Source organism: Mustelus asterias, chromosome 1 (assembly GCF_964213995.1).
Source record: "Mustelus asterias chromosome 1, sMusAst1.hap1.1, whole genome shotgun sequence".
NCBI lineage: Eukaryota > Metazoa > Chordata > Chondrichthyes > Carcharhiniformes > Triakidae > Mustelus > Mustelus asterias.
This window is the reverse complement of record NC_135801.1, coordinates 156,265,270-156,284,638: the sequence shown is the minus strand read 5'-3', so window position 1 is coordinate 156,284,638 and position 19,369 is coordinate 156,265,270. Positions and strand designations below refer to the sequence as shown.

Genomic DNA, 19,369 nt, shown 5'->3' with positions numbered 1-19,369 from the left:
CACACATTGTAAGGCATCCCTTTGTAATCATTAAGTGCTGTCTGCAAAAAGAGACAGTAGCAGTCAAGTGCCTTAAAGAATCAGAGGCTATAACATTGTAAGGTCTCCAAGCCTCTTTCTTTATGGGTCCAGCAATACAGCAAACTGACCTGTTAATGGCACTAGAAGCAACTAAATTTGTGACCTGCAGAAGGTCCATCTTTTCGATGGAATCCTGAAACAACTTCTGCACATGACTTTGACTGTTTTATTCGCCGAATTTACCCTTCAGGAGTGAAGACATATTTTTAATCAGGCATGTAATGTGTATTTTCCAGAACAAGACAGTCGGGTGAATTGTGAGCTATTACTTGATTTGATTTGATTTATTATTGTCACATGTATTAGTAAACGGTGAAAAGTATTGTTTCTTATGCGCTATATAGACAAAGCATACTGTTCATATAGAAGGAAATGAGAGAGTGCAGAATGTAGTGTTACAGTCATAGCTAGGGTGTAGATCAACTTAGTACGAGGTAGATTCCTTCAAAAGTCTGATGGCAGCAGGGAAGAAGCTGTTCTTGAGTCGGTTGGTACGTGACCTCAGACTTTTGTATCTTTTTCCCGATGGAAAAAGGTGGAAGAGAGTATGTCCGGGATGTGTCCGGTCCTTGATTATGCTGGCAGCTTTTCTGAGGCAGTGGGAAGTGTAGACAAAGTCAATGGATAGGAAGCTGGTTTGCGTGATGGACTGGGCTTCGTTCATGACCCTTTATGGTTTTTTGCGTTCTTGGACAGAGCAGAGGTCATACCAAGCTGTGATACAACCAGAAAGAATGCTTTCTATGCTGCATCTTTAAAAGTTGGCGAGAGTCGTAGTGGTCATGCCAAATTTCCTAAGCCTCCTTAGAAAGTAGAGGTGTTGGTGGGCTTTCTTAACTATAGCATCAACACGAAGGGACCAGGACAGGTTGTTGGTGATCTCGACACCTAGAAACTTGAAGCTCTCGACCATTTCCACTTCGTCCCCATTGATGTAGACAGGGGCATGTCCCCCACTACGCTTCCTGAAGTCGATGACTATCTCCTTTGTTTTGTTAACGTTGAGGGAGAGATTATTGTCTTTGCATCATTTCACCAGATTGTCTAAGTCTTTCCTGTCCTCTGTTTCGTCATTGATTGAGATCTGACCCACTACAGTGTCGTCATCAGCAAACATGAAAAGCTACTTGGAGGGCAATTTGGCCGGATAGCCGCAGAAGCCGAGGACACAGACTTGTGGGGTAATGGTGTTGAGGATAATCGTGGAGGAGGTGTTGTTCTCTATCCTAACTGATTATGGTCTGGGATCCAGTCGCAAAGGGAGGAGCCGAGCTTCAGGCCATGGAGTTTGGAGATGAGTTTTGTAGGAATAATTTTGTTGAAGGCTGAGGTGTAGTCAAAGAGAACAAAGAACAATACAGCACAGGAGCAGGCCCTTGGGCCCTCCAAGCCTGCGCCGCTCATGTGCCCACTAGACCATTCTTTTGTATCCCTCTATTCCCAGTCTGTTCATGTGGCTATCTAGATAAGTCTTAAACGATCCCAGCGTGTCCGCCTCAATCACCTTGCTTGGCAGTGCGTTCCAGGCCCCCACCACCCTCTGTGTAAAATACGTCCCCCTGACATCTGTATTGAACCTTGCCCCCCTCACCTTGAACCCGTGACCCCTTGTGTTCGTCACCTCCGACCTGGGAAAAAGCTTCCCACTGTTCACCCTATCTATGCCCTTCATAATTTTATACACCTCTATTAGGTCGCCCCTCATCATCCGTCTTTCCAGGGAGAACAACCGCAGTTTACGCAATCTCTCCTCATAGCTAAGACCCTCCATACCAGGCAACATCCTGGTAAACCTTCTCTGTACTCTCTTCAAAGCCTCCACGTCCTTCTGGTAGTGTGGTGACCAGAACAGGACGCAGTATTCCAAATGTGGCCCAACCATCGTTCTATACAGCTGCAACATCATATGCCAACTTTTATATTCTATGCCCCATCCAATAAAGGCAAGCATGCCATATGCCTTCTTGACCACCCTCTCCACCTGTGCTGCCACCTTTAAGGATCTGTGGACTTGTACACCCAGGTCCCTCTGTGTGTCTATACTTCTGATGGTTCTGCCATTTATTGTATAGCTCCCCCTTACATTAGATCTACAGAAATGCAAACAGTCGATAAGGAACCTGACATAGGTGTCTTTGTTATCGGTGTTCCAGGTTTATGTCTTGCAGACCTTGCCATAGTCGGTGGGAGTCCGTGTGGCTAGAATGGGATTCCAGCTTGGTCCGGTACTGTCTCTTGCCATCTTTGATGGATCTCCGTGGATTATATCTGGACTTCCTGTATAGGTCAGGGTCGCCTGACTTGAACGCCTCAGACCTGAACTTCAGCAAGCAGTGGATATCCCTGTTCATCCATGGTTTCCAGTTGGGAAACACGCGGATTTGCTTCTTTGGCACACAATCTTCTACACACTTACTAATGAAGTCAGCTATTATAGTGGCGTACTCGTTCAGGCTGGTTCAGAGTTTTTAAATACTGACCAGCCCACTGATCTAAGCAGTCCTGTAGGAGACCATCTGATTCCTCAGACCAACATTACACGACTTTCTTTAATGGATTCTCCCGTTTCAGTTTTTGCTTGTAAGTGAGAAGCAGGAACACAGCCTTGTGGTCTGATTTGCCAGTGTGCAAGGGCAATAGAGCAGTAGGCACATTTGATATTTGTATAGCAGTGGTCTAGAATGTTTGGGCTTCTGATGGAATAGGAGACGTGTTGGTATCTTGAGTTTGGCCTGATTGAAGTCCCCATCACAATGAGCAAGGCTTCGAGATGTTTGTGGTGGTGTATATTTCATACAGCGCTGTATATTTCATACAGCGCTGTCTTCACGTCACCATGGGGTGGGATGTGAACTGCTGTCAGGATAACAGAGGTGAACTCCGCGAAAGGTAGTAGGGGTGGCATTTTAGTGTCAGGTTTTCTTGATCCGTGGAACAGAAACTTGCCAGTGTTGCTATGTCTGGGCACCAAGAGGTGTTGATTAGAAGGCAGACCCCATCTCCCCTAGCCTTGCCTGACGCTGCTGTTCAGTCCTTTCAGAGGATTGTGGTTATGGGACACAGTCCGCTGGTGAAGCAGGAATGAGCCATGTCTCCGTGAAACAAAGTACACAGCTGTCTCATATTTCTTACTTTTACTTATGTTTGAATCATATCTTTCAAAACTATATTATTCTCTTAAAATATAGAAAGATGTTGCATTACCTGGACACTTGAATGCAGACCTGGAGATTTTGTTAAAGAAGGATCGCAAGTTTTGGACAGGGAACAAGCCTGCCTTTTTCCAGAAGTCACCTGACCAGCATGGTACTTGAGGAGAATGAGCTGTTTTTGTTTTGAACTGCAATCATAGAGTCATAGAGGTTTACAGCATGGAAACAGGCTCTTCGGCCCAACTTGTCCATGCTGCCCCTTTTTTTAAACCCCTAAGCTGATCCCAATTGCCCGCATTTGGCCCATATCCCTCTATACCCATCTTACCCATGTAACTGTCTAAACGCTTTTTAAAAGACAAAATTGTACCCGCCTCTACTACTACCTCTGGCAGCTTGTTTCAGACACTCACCTCTGTGAAAAAATTGACCCTCTGGACCGTTTAATTGATCAATTTAATTGATTAGGGAAAAACTGGCAAAGACTAGTAATTTACTGGAAATCACATGAGAGAAAGCTTTACATTTTGGACCTATGGTTTTTGAAACCAATCTGTTTTGGGGAATAAGCTGAGAAGGATGGCTGCCCAAATCGCGCGCTCCCAACCTTGCTGGAAATTGCATTTGTGGTTATCAACCTGCTGCCAGAGAATCCTCATCCGAGTAAAACTTATCTGAAAAGCTGAGATGAGATTAATTGATTCGGCTTTAAATGCTGCTCCATACTGAAACTCCACTGGTGAGAACCTCCTGACATCTACTGGGTGCCGTCTTCACACAAGTGAGCTCAAGATTGACAGCGTGGAAACCATGCGAATTTCATCCTTTATGTCATGAAGCCTATCCTCCAAAACCCATCTCTGCAGACACCCTATCTGTTTGCTCTTTGTGCGGGCGTGCATGCTGGGCTATCTTTAGAAGGGAATAGATAGTTACACTTGCAGTTAGGTGTACACCAGTTCTTGCAACTTGTGTAAGTTTTGTTTTACAATTATTCTGAGTTTATTGAAAAAAAATCTGGTTAAAATTTCTTTTATTTTGGATCTAACAGCAGCAAAGGTAAACAATAGGCTATATTGGTGAGTGAATTCAACTTTTTAAACTAATGTTGTGACCTGTGGGTAGTGGGACTGCATCATCTGTGCATTCCTCCCATCCTGATTGTAACACTCATAACCTGTAAAAGTGCAGTATTCTTTCAAATGTACTTTACTTGTGTGTGAGATTATGGGAGTGAGCACCGCAGCATTAGATTTTGGGGTGAGCACAACGAGAACAAAGAACAGTACAGCCCAGGAACAGGCCTTTGGCCCACCAAGTCTGTGCTGACACAGATGCCTCTCTAATCTAATATTTTCTTGCCTCTATGTGGTCCATATCCCTCTATCCCCTGCCTATTCATGTATCTATCCAGATGCCTCTTGAATGTTGTTATAGAATCTGCTTCCACCATCACCTCTGGCAGCGCATTCCAGGCATTCACTACCCTCTGTGTGAAAAACTTGCCCCTTGCATCTCTTTTAAACTTTCCCCCTCTCACTTTCAACCTATGCCCCCAAGTAATTGACCCTTTGACCCTGGGAAAAAGACTCTGACTATCCAAGCCTGTCACAATGTTGTAAACATCTTTCAGGTCCTCCCTCATCCCCCGACGCTGCAATGAAAACAATCCAAGTTTGTCCAACCTTTCTTCATAGTCCATATCCTCCAAACCAGGCAACACCCTAATAAATCTGTTCTGCACCCTTTCCAATGCATCAACATCCTTCCGGTAGTGTGGCGACCAGAATTAGACACAATATTCCAAATGGGGCCTAGCCAAAGTCTTATACAGCTACAACATGATTTTCCAATTCCTATACTTAATGCCCCGACTGATGAAGGCCAGCCATGCCATACGCTTTCTTGTCCATCCGAGTTGCCACCTTCAGGGAACTGTGGATCTGCATGCCTAGATCCCTCTGTATGCTAATATTTCTAAGGGCTCTACCATTTACTTTATACTTTCCTTCTGCAGTAGACCTTCCAAATCGCATCACCTCACATTTGTCTGGGTTAAATTCCATCTGCCATCTTTCGGCCCAGGTCTCCAGCCGATTTATATCCTGCTGCATCCTCTGACAATCCTCCTCACTATACGCTGCTCCCCCAATTTTTGTATCATCTGCAAATTTACTAGTCAGACGACCTACATTTTCTTCCAAATCATTTACTTATTATATATATTACAAACAACAGAGGTCCCAGCACTGATCCTTATGGAACACCTCTTTTCACAGACCTCCAGTTAGGAAAGTACCCTTCCACTGCTACTCTCTGCTTTCTATGCCCAAGTCAGTTTTGTATCCATCTTACCAGCTCACCTCGGATCCCATGTGACTTCACCTTCTGTATCAGCCTGCCATGAGGAACCTTATCGAAGGCTCTACTACAACATCCACTGCCCTTCCCTGGACAATTTTTCTTGTCACTTCCTCAAATAACTCAATCAAGTTTGTGAGACATGAGCTCCCCTTCACAAAACCATGCTGCCTATCGCTAATAAACCTATTCTCTTTCAGATACGAGTACATCCTGTCCCTAAGAATCTTTTCCAATACTTTCCCCACCACTGATGTAACGCTCACAGGCTTGTAATTTCCCGGATTGTCTCTTCTGCTCTTAAACAGAGGAACAATATTAGCTACCCTCCAATACTCTGGTACCTCGCCCATGGCTAAAGAGGATACAGAGATTTTGGCCAAGGCCTCAGAAATTTCTTCCTTCGCCCCTCAGTATTCTGGGATATCTGGCCCTGGGGACTTGTCCACCTCAATGTTTTTCAAAACCTCCAATACCACCTCCATGTTTTTATCTCAACGTGTCTTAGAATGTCAACATCCTCCTTCCTACACTCACCACCTACCACATCCTACTCCTTTGTGAATACTGATGCCAGGTACTTGTTAAGGACCTCACCCACCTCATCTGGCTCTACACACAAATTCCCTCCATTGTCCTTGAGTGGACCTACTGTTTCCTTAGCTACCCTCCTTATATACGCATAAAAAGCCTTGGGATTCTCCTTAATCCTGCCTGCCAAGGGCACTTCATGGCCCCTTTTAGCCCTCCTAACTCCCTATTTAAGCTCTTTCCTGCTATCTTTGTATTCCCAATAACAATCAAAGTGTTGTTGCAATAGTAATCCTGCTTAGTACGTGAAGAGCCACAGATTCAGACATTTGGTGTATGCGCTTGGCTGAGGAGCCAATGGTACGAAGCTACCCTCTTTGGGATTATCTGAACGCCTCTAAGTTAGAATCTCGCCTAAAAGTTTTCAATTCGTTTTCAATTTCCTGTAATTTATGTATGCCTCCTTCTTTTTCACGAAGATCACAATTTCACTTGTCATCCAGGGTTCCTGAATCTTGCCATCTTTATCTTTCATTTTACAGGGACATACTTGTCCTGAATTGTTAACAGCTGACTTTTAAAAGATATAGCGGATATGAATTTACCCTCAAACAGCCGCCCCCAGTCTACATTTCCAAACTCCTGCCTAATACTGTCATAGTTAGCCTTCCCCCAGTTTAGTACTTTCACTCTGGGCTCTATCATAGGGCCATAGAGGTATACAGCATGGAAACCGGCCCTTCGGCCCAACTTGTCCATGCCGCCCCTTTTTTTAAACCCCTAAGCTAGTCCCAGTTGCCCGCCTTTGGCCCATATCCCTCTATATCCATCTTACTCATGTAACTGTCTAAACGCTTTTTAAAAGACAAAATTGTACCCGTCTCTACTACTGCCTTTGGCAGCTTGTTTCAGACACTCACCACCCTCTGTGTGAAAAAATTACCCCTCTGGACTCTTTTGTATCTCTTCCCTCTCGCCTTAAACCTATGCCCTCTAGTTTTAGACTCCCCTACCTTTGGGAAAAGATATTGACTGTCTAGCTGATCTATGCCCCTCATTATTTTATAGACCTCTACAAGATCACCCCTAAGCCCTCCTATGCTTCAGAGAAAGAAATCCCAGTCTATCCAGCCTCTCCTGATAACTCAAACCATCAAGTCCCGGTAGCATCCTAGTAAATCTTTTCAGCACTCTTTCTAGTTTAATAATATCCTTTCTATGATAGGGTGACCAGAACTGTACACAATATTCCAGGTGTGGCCTTACCAATGTCTTGTACAACTTCAACAAGACGTCCCAACTCCTGTATTCAATGTTCTGACCAATGAAACCAGGCATGCCGAATGCCTTCTTCACCACTCTGTCCACCTGTGACTCCACTTTCAAGGGGCTATGAACCTGTACCCCTAGATCTCTTTGTTCTGTGACTCTCCCCAACACCCTACCATTAACTGAGTAAGTCCTGCCCTGGTTCAATCTACCAAAATGCATCACCTCGCATTTATCTAAATTAAACTCCATCTGCCATTCGTCAGCCCATTGGCCTAGTTGAACAAGATCCTGTTGCAATCCTAGATGACCTTCTTCACTGTCCACCATGCCACCAATCTTGGTGTCATCTGCAAACTTACTAACCAAACCTCCTAAATTCTCATCCAAATCATTAATATAAATGACAAATAACAGTGGACCCAGCACTGATCCCTGAGGCACACCGCTGGTCACAGGCCTCCAGTTTGAAAAACAACCCTCTTCAACCACCCTCTGTCTTCTGTCATCAAGCCAATTTTGTATCCATTTGGCTGCTTCACCCTGGATCCCCCCGTGAGATTTAACCTTGTGCAACAACCCACCATGTGGTACTTGTCAAAGGCCTTGCTAAAATCCATGTAGACAACATCAACTGCACTGTCCACATCTACCTTTTTTACCTTTCAACAAACTCAGTCAAATTTGTGAGACATATCCTTTTCTACAAGTAGCTTGAAACTTATAGAATTGTGATCTCAAAATGGTCCCCCACTGAGATATCAATCCCATGTCCAGGCTCATTTCCCAGAAGCAGTTCTAAGATAACCCCTCCCTGAGTTGGACTATCTACATATTGCCTCAAGAAGCACTCTTGGACACACTGAACAAACTCTGCCCCATCCAAGCCCCTGACATTAAAGGAATCCCAGTCTATGTTGGGGAAGTTAAAATCGCCCATCACAACAACCCTGTTGTTTTTACATCTTCCCATAATCTGCTGACATGTCAGCTCCTCCACTTCATGCTGGCTGTTCAGAGGTCTGTAGTACAACCCCAACAGTGTGATTGCACCACTCCTGTTCCTGTGTTATACCCATATGGCATCACTGCATGATCCCTCCAAAGTGTCCTCCCTCTGTATAGCAGTGACATTCTCCTTGATCAGTAAAGCAATGCCCCCACCTCTTTTGCCACCCTCTCTATCTCGCCTAAAGCACCTAAATCCTGGAATGCTGAACTGCCAGCCCTGCCCTCCTTTCATCCAGGTTTCCGTAATTGCCACAACATCCTAGCTCCATGTAGTAATCCAAGCTTTAAGTTCATCCGCCTTACCTGTCATACCCCTTGCGTTAAAGCAAGCGCACCTCAGACCATCTGTCCTGTCATGTTTTGTACACTCTCCGTGTTTTATTTTTCTTCGCCTAATTGGGTCCATTCACTGAGTTTTCCACAGTCTCTGTCTGTGGCCCTTTTGATTTTTATCTTTGGTTTCTCTGCCTTCCATTTTTCCCCTTACCGCCTTTTGTTTCTGTTCCCACTTTACTTCCCTCTGACTTCCTGCATCGGTTCCCATCCCCCTGTCACATAAAAATCCTTTGTTTTAATACTCAGAAAAGACTTGTTGCTGGTTATTCAAATAAGATTTTTATGTTTTGGGACACATTTTAAATTCAGAGTAAACATGGGGAGTTATAAGACCTGTTCTGAATTCTGCCAGACAAGAAGCTTGGGTGGATTAGTTGTTGAAAGTTAAAGGGGGAGGGATGGGTGGGGTTGCGGAGGCTAATTGCTTTACCGTGAAAGATATTCACATCTGTGAACAATGACCAAGGCAGCTGTGTTAATATGGACTAGACTGTTAATATCTAAGTCACAGGGAGATGTTAAGCATGTTATGCTTTATGAATGGTTAAACTTCAAACTGTCTATTTAATTCAAAAATAGGATGGAGTTGGGGGATCTTGAGTTGCATTTAACTAATTTCTATCTGGATACAGGGCCCATGTGATTCATTTTACCATGAAGATGGGCTTTGAGAGGTGAAGAATCCATAACAAGCCATCGTAGTATCGGGTTCCAATGTTTTTCTGAAGAGATCCCTGAACCTCTCAGACAGATCAGTCTGCAAGAACCTGAGAGAGAGAGCAGAGGGAGGTAAAATGCTGGACCCTGTTGATCATCACATGAAAAGTGAGTGGTTATTTGCACTTGGGGACCGAGTTTGAAAGGATTTAAACAAGATTATAAGATTCATCTAACTTGGCTAGAGAGAAGAATTTCCAATGTCCCTCGCCATGAAAGTCAATTTGGGAATTAGAAGTAATCTGGCTAAAAAAGGAAGCAAGTTGTCAGCTGTTAAGAACAACTTTGGACTGTCACACAAGACCTTGTGCAACAGTTGATGATATTCCTGGGACTTTTCTGGAACTTTGGTGCCTCCCGATGGGTGAAAGCTGCACTGCAATTCTGAAAGGAGTTTCTGGGCCACTCAGAGGAAGCGGCCGAGGAGAATTCTTGCAGTGATCTTCCTGTGGCAGATAGCATAGAAACTCCTCTGCAGTTATCTCAATTGGATTTGTCTCCCTTGAATGTAGTCTTGATCACAGCGGTCCTGAGATCCCCGACATGTGTTCCTCCCAGATGGGGATATGAAGTTGTGCAGCCATACCAGGACGGTATGTCCACCGTGTTTCAGAATTGCAGCAGACAATTCCATCTGACTTTGGAGCAAGATTCAGGACAAAATACATCATCATCTCCTATGTGCCAGCATAGTCTTTGTCTGACTGAGGAAGAGAGTATTTTAAGCATGCACTAATTCCCCACATTCCTATATACTTCAGAGACTTCAAAGATCTACAGCAAGCACTGAAGAAGTACTACCAACAGTGTCTTCTCATTGAGTTCCTTTGTTCATAATAGGCAGAGTACAGACCATACTTAACCAGCCTGTGCTTGCAAAACCCCAAATAAAATGTCTGCTGTGAGATGTGATTCCACAACCAGGCAGCACTTGCTGAATGATCCTGAGGATGGTTATAGCTGTACTAACAACCAATTTAAGGTCATTAATCAAGCCTATAACGTGGCTTATTTACACTTGTTAGAAGTGACATACACTCATGCAGGGGCCTGTTCCCTGCAAACAAAAGCAATATGTTCAAGCTTTGCACCTTTTTTGAATTACCTGGGAGCTTGTGGAGCCGAAGTTTCCCCCATTGTTCCTCTGTGGAAGTGCCCTGGCCAATCAGAGTCGACTTGCCAACTAATTGGTACTCCTATGGTATAGATTGTTGTGACCATTTGAAATTTGGCTTTCTATCATTTGTTCTGATGACTGCAAAACGGAAAGCTTCAGCATGGTGGCACAGTGGCTAGCATTGCTGCCTCACCGTGCCAGGGATCCGGGCTTGATTCCGGTCTTGGCTGGCTATCTAGCTTTGTGGAGTTCACACACTCTCCCCGTGTCCGCGTGGGTTTCCTTCGGGTGCTCCGGTTTCCCCTCTCAGTCCAAAGATGTGCAGATTAGGTGGATTAACCATGGTAAATGCATGGGGTTATGGGGAGATGGCGGAAGATGGGCTTATTTGATGCTTATTTGGAGAGTTGGTACAGACGTGAGGAGCTGAATGGCCCCCTTCTGCATTGTAGGGATTCTATTCCCGGCTTGCGTCACTGGCTGCGTGGAGTTTGCACGTTCTCCCCGTGTCTGTGTGGGTTTCCTCTGGGTGCTCTGGTTTCCTCCCACATTCTGAAAGACATGCTGGTTAGGTACATTGATCCGAACAGGCACCAGACTGTGGCGACTAGGGGAATTTCACAGTAACATCATTGCAGTGTTAACGTAACGCTTACTTGTGACTAATAAATAAACTTTACTTTAGGGATTCTATAATTCAATGATCATGTTTCTTTTCAGCAACATCTATAATTTGAATACTATTTTATTCCAAAGAGATTTTGGAAACAAAATATCAAAAACAAAAGCTAAGTTGAGTAAATGCAAGTCATTCATCGAGATGATCTGCAGAGGGCAGCAGTCACCATGTTTTGCACCTTTGTACTGTAATCGAAAACTTCACTTTTTGTGTATCTTTCTCTCAATCTCTTATTAGTCAAATTCAAAAAGGTACATCCTGAGGCTCCTTACATCATATTTTATTTCATGAAGAAAGTTCAAGAATATGAATTAGTGTCTTGTTTTATTTGAAATTTTATTTCCAGAACTCGAGAGAGAAATTTGGACTTGTTTATTGTCGTTATCTGTTGTCTTTATTCTTAAATATAGAGTGTTAGATAAGAAATTAGCCATTATTTTGGCAGGGTAAGTGTTGCTTGGAGAGAATGCCCGCAGAGACTGGCAGATAATTTCACAACAGCAATAACCTTTGCTTGATTGAAGCAATTTTGATTGAAGTGATTATTTTCAGGGCACTTTAGGGACAGATGAGTGTGGAGCGTGTGTATGCTGCACAGTGTCCTTGAAAAATGTGCCTATGCTGCTGTGGAAAACATAAAAAGGTTTATACATTCAACTCAAGCTTTGCAAATAACCACAAACCATTTGTGAGACCCTGCAGAATTAACAATTGGGTTTGGTTTCATTTATTCTCAAGAGTCAGATTTGACAGCTAACAAATAGCTGGCCTTTTAGGTCAAGTTATTAGCCCTCTGTCAAAATATTCTGAGACTACATTGGTTTGGTAGAAGTGGAATTGACTGTAGAATTTAAGTTTGAGTACGACATCAACATTTAGCCAAAGAGTAACTCAAGTGATTCACATTTCTCTGATTTGAAGAGGCTGGAGTCTCAGAGGTACAGATTCTACTAGCCACTTTTTTGAAACTATTTGAGTTCTCTCCTAGGCTGAAGGTGGTCTTTCCAGTTTTGGAGGGCTTCCACTCTTGTACATTCCAGTCAATTGAGGTTGAGTGGCATTAGTTTGGTGAAGCTCTGAAGTGTTCCTAATCGCTCTGTGCTTTCAACTGAAAGGTGGAAGCAAAGGGCAAATGGAAAACGTATGCAATTTAACAACAGAACCATGACTAACCCCTGAAGCTCAAACAGGTTGGTCTATATGCTGTTATATTTATTTGCTGCTTTATCCTGTCTGAATTTGGTGAAACTGGAGGCTTGGAGTGTTTAAACTTAAGTCCTTGTCTCATCGGTGGTTAAGTTCTTTTTTAGTTTATTTATCAGTGTCACAAGTAGGCTTACATTAACACTGCAGTGAAGGTACTGTGAAAATCCCCTAGTCTCCACACTCCGGCACCTGTTCGGGTGCACTGAGGGAGCATTTAACATGACCAATGCACCTAACAAACACATCTTTCGGATTGTGGGAGGAATCCGGGGCAGCCGGAGGAAACCCACGCAAACACGGGGAGAACCTGTAGACCACACAGAAAGCGACCCAAGCTGGGAATCGAATCCGGGGCCCTGGCGCTGTGATGCAACAGTGCTAACCACTGTGCCACCATGCAGCCCACACACTTAGCAGGTTTCTGCTGTTGTCGCCACAGTATTCATATGGCTAGTCCAATTCAGTTTCTGGTCCATGGTAATCCCCAGAATATTGATAGTGGGAGATTCAGTGATGGTAATGCCATTGAATGTCAAGGGGAGATAGTTAGATTCTGTCTTGTTGGCCATGGTCATTGCCTGGCACTTTGATTTGATTTATTATTGTCACATGTATGAGCATCCAGTGAAAAGTATTGTTTCTTGTGCACTATACAGATAAAGCATATCGTTCATAGAGAAGGAAAGGAGAGAGTGCAGAATGTAGTCTTATAGTCATAGCTCGGGTGTAGAGAAAGGTCAACTGAATGCAAGGTAAGTCCATTCAAAAGTCTGATAGTAGCAGGAAAGAAGCTGTTCTTGAGTTGGTTGGTACGTGACCTCAGACTTTTGAATCTTTTTCCCGACGGAAGAAGGTGGAAGAAAGAATGTCCGGGGTGTGTGGGATCCTTAATTATGCTGGCTGCTTTGCCGAGGCAGTGGGAAGTGTAGGCAGAGTCAATGGATGGGAGGCTGGTTTGCGTGATGGATTGTAGTTCCTTGCAGTCTCCTTGCAGGAGCCATACCAAGCTATGAGACAACCATCTATGGTGCATCTGTAAAAGTTGGTGAGAGTCAGAGCTGACATGTCAAATTTCCTTAGTCTTCTGAGAAAGTAGAGGCGTTGGTGGGCTTTCTTAACTATAGTGTCGGCATGAGGGGACCAGGATAGAGTTCTGGTGATCTGGACACCTAAAAACTTGAAGCTCTTGATCATTTTTACTTCGTCCCCATTGTTGTAGACAGGAGCATGTTCTCCTTTACGCTTCCTGAAGTCGATGACAATCTCCTTCGTTTTGTTGACATTGAGGGAGAGATTATTGTTGCCGCACCAGTTCACCAGATTCACTATCTCATTCCTGTACTCTGTCTCGTCATTGTTTGAGATCCGACCCACTGTGGTGGTGTCCTCAGCAAACTTGAAAATCGAGTTGGAGGGGAATTTGGCCACACAGGCATAGGTGTATAAGGAATATAGTAGGGGGCTGAGAACACAGCCTTGTAGGGCACCGGTGTTGAGGATGATTGTGGAGGAGGTGTTGTTGCCTATCCTTACTGATTGTGGTGTGAGAGTTAGGAAGTTCAGGATCCAGTCACAGAGGGAGATGCCGAGGCCCAGGCCATGGAGTTGGGAGATGAGTTTTGTGGGAATAATAGTGTTGAAGGCTGAGCTGTAGTCAATAAATAGGAGTCTGACATAGGTGTCTTTGTTATCTAGGTGTTCCAGGGTTGAGTGCAGGGCCAGGGAGATGGCGTCTGCTGTGGACCTGTGGCGGCGGTAGGCAAACTGTAATGGATCCAGATAGTCCTGGAGGCTGGAATTGATTCGTGCCATGCCTAGCCTTTCAAAGCACTTCATAATGATGGATATCAGAGCCACCGGCATGCTGCTTGGTTTTTCTTAGGTACCGGAAAGATGGTCATCTTCTTGAAGCAGATAGGGACCTCAGATTGTTGTAAAGAGAGGTTGAAGATGTCTGTGAATACCCCCGCCAGCTGATCCGCGCAGGATCGGAGTGCTGGTCTGGGTACCCCATCCGGGCCAGTCGCTTTCCGTGGGTTGACCTTCGAGAAAGCTGTTCTGACATCTGCAAAGGTGACCCCAGATACAGGTTCATCTAGGGTGGAGGGCATGCTCTCGCTGACCGGGCGTAGAATGCATTGAGCTCACCAGGGAGGGGTGCGTTGGAGCTGGTGATTTTACATGCCTTCATCTTGTTGCCTGCTTTGTGATTTGAAAGTTAATTGTCATTTAACAGTCCATGCCTGAATGTTGTCCAGATCTTGCTGCATATTGAAATGATCTGGTTCATGAAGAGTCGCAAATGGCATTGAACATTGTTGCAATCATTTAATGAACATCCCTACTTCTGAGCTTATCACGGAGGGAAGTTTATTGATGAAGCAGCTGAAGAGGTTGAGCTGAGGACAGATGGTTGGCCAGAACCCTGGGAGAGTTCCTTAATTTTCTTCAGACAGTATTGTATGAATGTTTATAGCAACTCCATCACACACACATTATCGTGCAATGATGGGGTGCTGCATTGCTGTATTAGTTAAACGACTTTTGAAAGACAGCACCTGTGATAGTACAGCATTCTGTTACTGCTAAGATGTTTACATGATGGCAGGGTTTTCATGAACAACCTGTTAACTGCTGTGTAATGCCCCCTTTTTAATGGCCTATTTGTAATTCTGAAATGCATCCCACGACCATAATATGACATTGTATTATTTGAAGAGCAAATAGTTCTCCCAGTGTATGTGCCAATATTCCTTCCCCAACTGAGCATCATATCAGATTTACTGCTCATTTATCTCCTTTGTAAGTTAGTTGCAGGCTTTGCCGACATAGCAACAGTGACTGTACTTTAATTTATTAGTTGTGCAATACTTTGGGATGTCGTGAGGATATGTAAAGTGTTGGTTAAATGTGACTTGTTTTTGTTTTATTGAAAAAAATTCAGAAATATTTATTAGTACCCTGAAACATAACCAATCATAAGTGAATCATTTACTAGTTATTGAAAGCTCCCAGGTGCAATATTAGATTTTTAAATAAACGGTGCAGCTGCCATATTCTTCCTTTTGTTTTAGTTTATTTATTTGTGGGGTGTTTCTGGCAAGATGAGCTTAAATCACCCATCCCTAATTTTCCTTGAGAGGTGAGTGCTTTGCTACCTTTTGTAAAGCCATTTTATGCTGAATAAAGCTTCTGCCCTCTTGAACACGTCTCTTCGTTTTGAGAGGAAATTGTTACTTTCTAATGTCTTTGTAATGTCATTGAAATAGCAGTGTGTGTTTTACTTTTTTCTCCCTATTGTGCTATTTCCTTTGACCCACTTTGTACCTTTGCAACAGCAGTATAAAAAATGCCAGGAACTCTTGAGCATTTACCAGAATTATCTGTCTGAACAGAAAGAAAAACCGAACCAATCCTCGCCTGAGTTCAGCAACAGTAAGCAAAAGGTAAGCCCCAAACTTCTCAGATTGGCTGGAATAGTTAGAGTCATAGATGTTTATAGCATGGAAATAGGCCTATTGGCCCTACTTGTCCATGCTGCCCAGTTTTTAACCTCTGAGCTATTCCCAGTTGCCCGCATTGGGCCCATATCCTTCTATACCCATCTTACCCATGTAACTATCTAAATGATTTTAAAAGACAAAATTGTACCTGCCTCTACTACTACCTCAGGCAGTCCATTCCAGACACTCACCATCCTCTGTGTGAAAAAATTGCCCCTCTGGACCCTTTTGTATCTCTCCCCTCTCACCTTAAACCTATGTCTTCTAGTTTTCGACTTCCCTACTTTGGGAAAAGATGTTGACTATCTACCTCATCTATGCCCCTTATTATTTTATAGACCTCTATAAGATCACCCCTAAGCCTCCTACGCTCCAGGGAAAAAAGCCCAGTCTATCCAGCCTCTCCTTATAACTCAATCCATCAAGTCCTGGTAGCATCCTAGTAAATCTTTTCTGCATTCTTTCTAGTTTAATAATATCCTTTCTATAGTAGGGTGATCAGAATTGTACACAGTATTCGAAGTGTGGACTTGCCACTGTCTTGTACAACTTCATCAAGATGTCCCAACTCCTGTATTCAATGTTCTGACCAATGAAACCAGGCATGCCGAATGCCTTCTTCACCACCTTGGCCACCTGTGACTACACTTTTAAGGAGCTATGAACCTGTACCCTTCGATCTCTTTGTTCTATAATTATCCCCAATGCCCTACCATTACCTGAGTAGGCCTTGTCCTGTTTTGATCTACCAAAATGCATCACCTCGCATTTATCCAAATTAAACTCCATCTGCCATTCGTTGGCCCAGTTGATCAAGATCCTGTTGTAATCCTAGATAACCTTCTTCACTGTCCACTATGCCACCAAGCTTGGTGTCATCTACAAACTTACTAACCATGCCTCCTAAATTCTCATCCAAATCATTAATATAGATGACAAATAACAATGGACCCAGCACCGACCCCTGAGGCACACTGGTAACAGGTCTCCAGCTTGAAAAACAATCCTCTACCACCACCCTCTGTCTTCTGTCATCAAGCCAATTTTGTATCCAATTGGCTACCTCACCCTCGATCCCGTGGGATTTAACCTTGTGCAGGAATCTACCGTGCGATGCCTTGTCAAAGGCCTTGCTAAAGTCCATGTAGACAATGTCGACTGCACTGCTCTCATCTACCAGCTTGGTTACCCCTTCAAAAAAATCAATCAAATTTGCAAGACATGTCAGTCCTTGCCTCTCTAAATACCTATAGATCCTATCTCTCAGAATACCGTATAATGACTTACGCACTACTGACATTAGGCTCACCAGCTTGTAGTTCCTAGGCTTTTCCCTGCAGCCCTTCTTAAACAAAGGCACAACATTTGCCAGCCTCCAATCTTCAGGCACCTCATTTGTGGCTGTTGATGATTCAAATATCTCTGCTAGGGAACCCGCAATTTCCTCCCTAGCCTCCCACAATGTCCAGGGATACACTTCACCAGGTCCCGGGGATTTATCTACCTTGATGCGCTTTAAGACCTCCAGCACCACCACCTCTGTTATGTGTACACTCCTCAAGACATCACCATTTATTTCCCCAAGTTCTCTAACATCCATGCCTTTCTCAACAGTAAATACCGATGAGAAATGTTCATTTTAGATCTCACCCATCTCTTGTGGATCTACACATAAATGACCTTGTTGGTCCTTAAGAGGCCCCACTCTCTCCCTAGCTATTCTTTTGCCCTGGTCAGTAGAGAGAACTGAAAAGCTAAATGTACGTTTGCACCTACAGAAGGTAAACTTATTCAGTCAACTTGACGAGAATTTAATGGGGATTCTGCTTGAGCGCCTGTTGGATGTAACAAAAGAATAATGAGATGCTAGTTATGTTTCTGCCATATTAGACTCATCTGCAGGTCAAGGAAGCATGAGGTGGTGTTCTCCTGGGCCCTGAGGCCTCGAAGCAGCAAAGTACATTTTTCCAAGAGAAGAATTATTTTCTTAAAACAAATACATTTCACATAGATGTGAAAGCAAAACACTGCAGATAATGGGAATCAGAAATAAAAACAAAAATGCTAGAAATATTTAGCAATATTTCCAGCATTTTCACTTTATTTCAAACTTTACATAAGTATTAGAAAGAATTATATTCAGGATACCATTTCTTAAATGCAAATGCTAGTTTACACCCGCTAAACTTGTGCATATACTAAGTAAAATTATCTGATTTTTTAATATACGTTTGCTTCATAACAAGACATGTTATTTCAAGGACAGTTATATTCTTTTGCTGTGCTTGCTATGGCATGTTGCACATATGGTATGCCACGTGGATATTGACTGATTTTAACATAGCAGCAATATTAATTATATTATATCCAGTTGAGTACAATGCTAATTTATATATAAAAGTCCTTCACACTTCAGATGTCGCACATAAAAGTTTCTGTGCCACATGTTCAACATAAAATTTTCTGGTTTAATCTGACTTTGGGGAGGAGCTGTGTTTTTATAGGCTGCTCAAATCTTTATGGAAGCTTCCATAGGAACAAAAATTGCTTTCTGTTCAACCTCAGATTTGGGTTAAGAGCTAAATTTCTGCAAAAATTACCAAGTTAAAATTTAAAGGATTTAGTGTAAAACCAGGAAATTTAAGTTTGTTAAAGGTTAGGAAACATTTGGTACTTGTTATTATGTTAAGGTGTGAGGCAGTGCTATGGTCATGAGTAGTACAGGGAGAAAAACTGATGACCCATCAGGAAACTGAGCAAGAGGGTGCAGTAAATGAATAAATTGCAAATTTAGTGTTAACGTTCCAAGTTCTTTACTCACGTGTGACATGAGATTCTATGTTGAATATTTATTGCAAAAGCATGTTGTCATTTAAGCAACCTCTGTTATGATCCAAGTTGATGTTACTATTGGATGGGAAGGTCCCAGAATGGGACCCTGGCGAAAAGACCGTAACTTTTACTGTTTTAGAAAATGTGGATGAACAAAGTCACAGGACTGACAGGTAGTTTTAAATATCAGAAACCAAAAACATATTAAACATGGAAAGTTTAACTGTAACTCCTTCACTCCCACTTATTTACACAAATGTATGCAGATTTTAAGGATAGCAGTCTACAAAATATATCTTGTGCCATAATGTTCTCAGTAATGTCATAGATCTGCCTAGTAACATCAGTAACAAGAATTTAACAAAGTATGATAGGATTTGATTTATTATTGTCACATGTATTGGTATACAGTGAAAAGTATTGTTTTTTGTGTGCTATACTGACAGAACATAAAGTTCTTAGAGTACAGAGGGGAGAAGGAAAGGCGAGAGTGCAGAATATTGTCCAGCAACAGGTAGAAATCTGTCTAGTGACAGCAGTAGACAGTATTCAAAAGGCATAATGAGAAATGATT

At 43.1% G+C, this 19,369-nt stretch overlaps 1 protein-coding gene across 4 annotated transcripts in view; it reads left to right on the top strand.

Moving 5' to 3' along the window:
- Window positions 1-19,369, top strand: part of kiaa1328 (KIAA1328 ortholog) — a 202,500-nt gene that overhangs the window by 52,956 nt on the left and 130,175 nt on the right. For all 4 annotated transcript variants that reach the window (XM_078220701.1, XM_078220681.1, XM_078220671.1 and 1 more), the window contains one exon: window positions 15,788-15,906. In XM_078220701.1, the coding sequence (XP_078076827.1) occupies window positions 15,788-15,906 (119 nt within the window). The remainder of the gene's footprint in view (window positions 1-15,787; window positions 15,907-19,369) is intronic.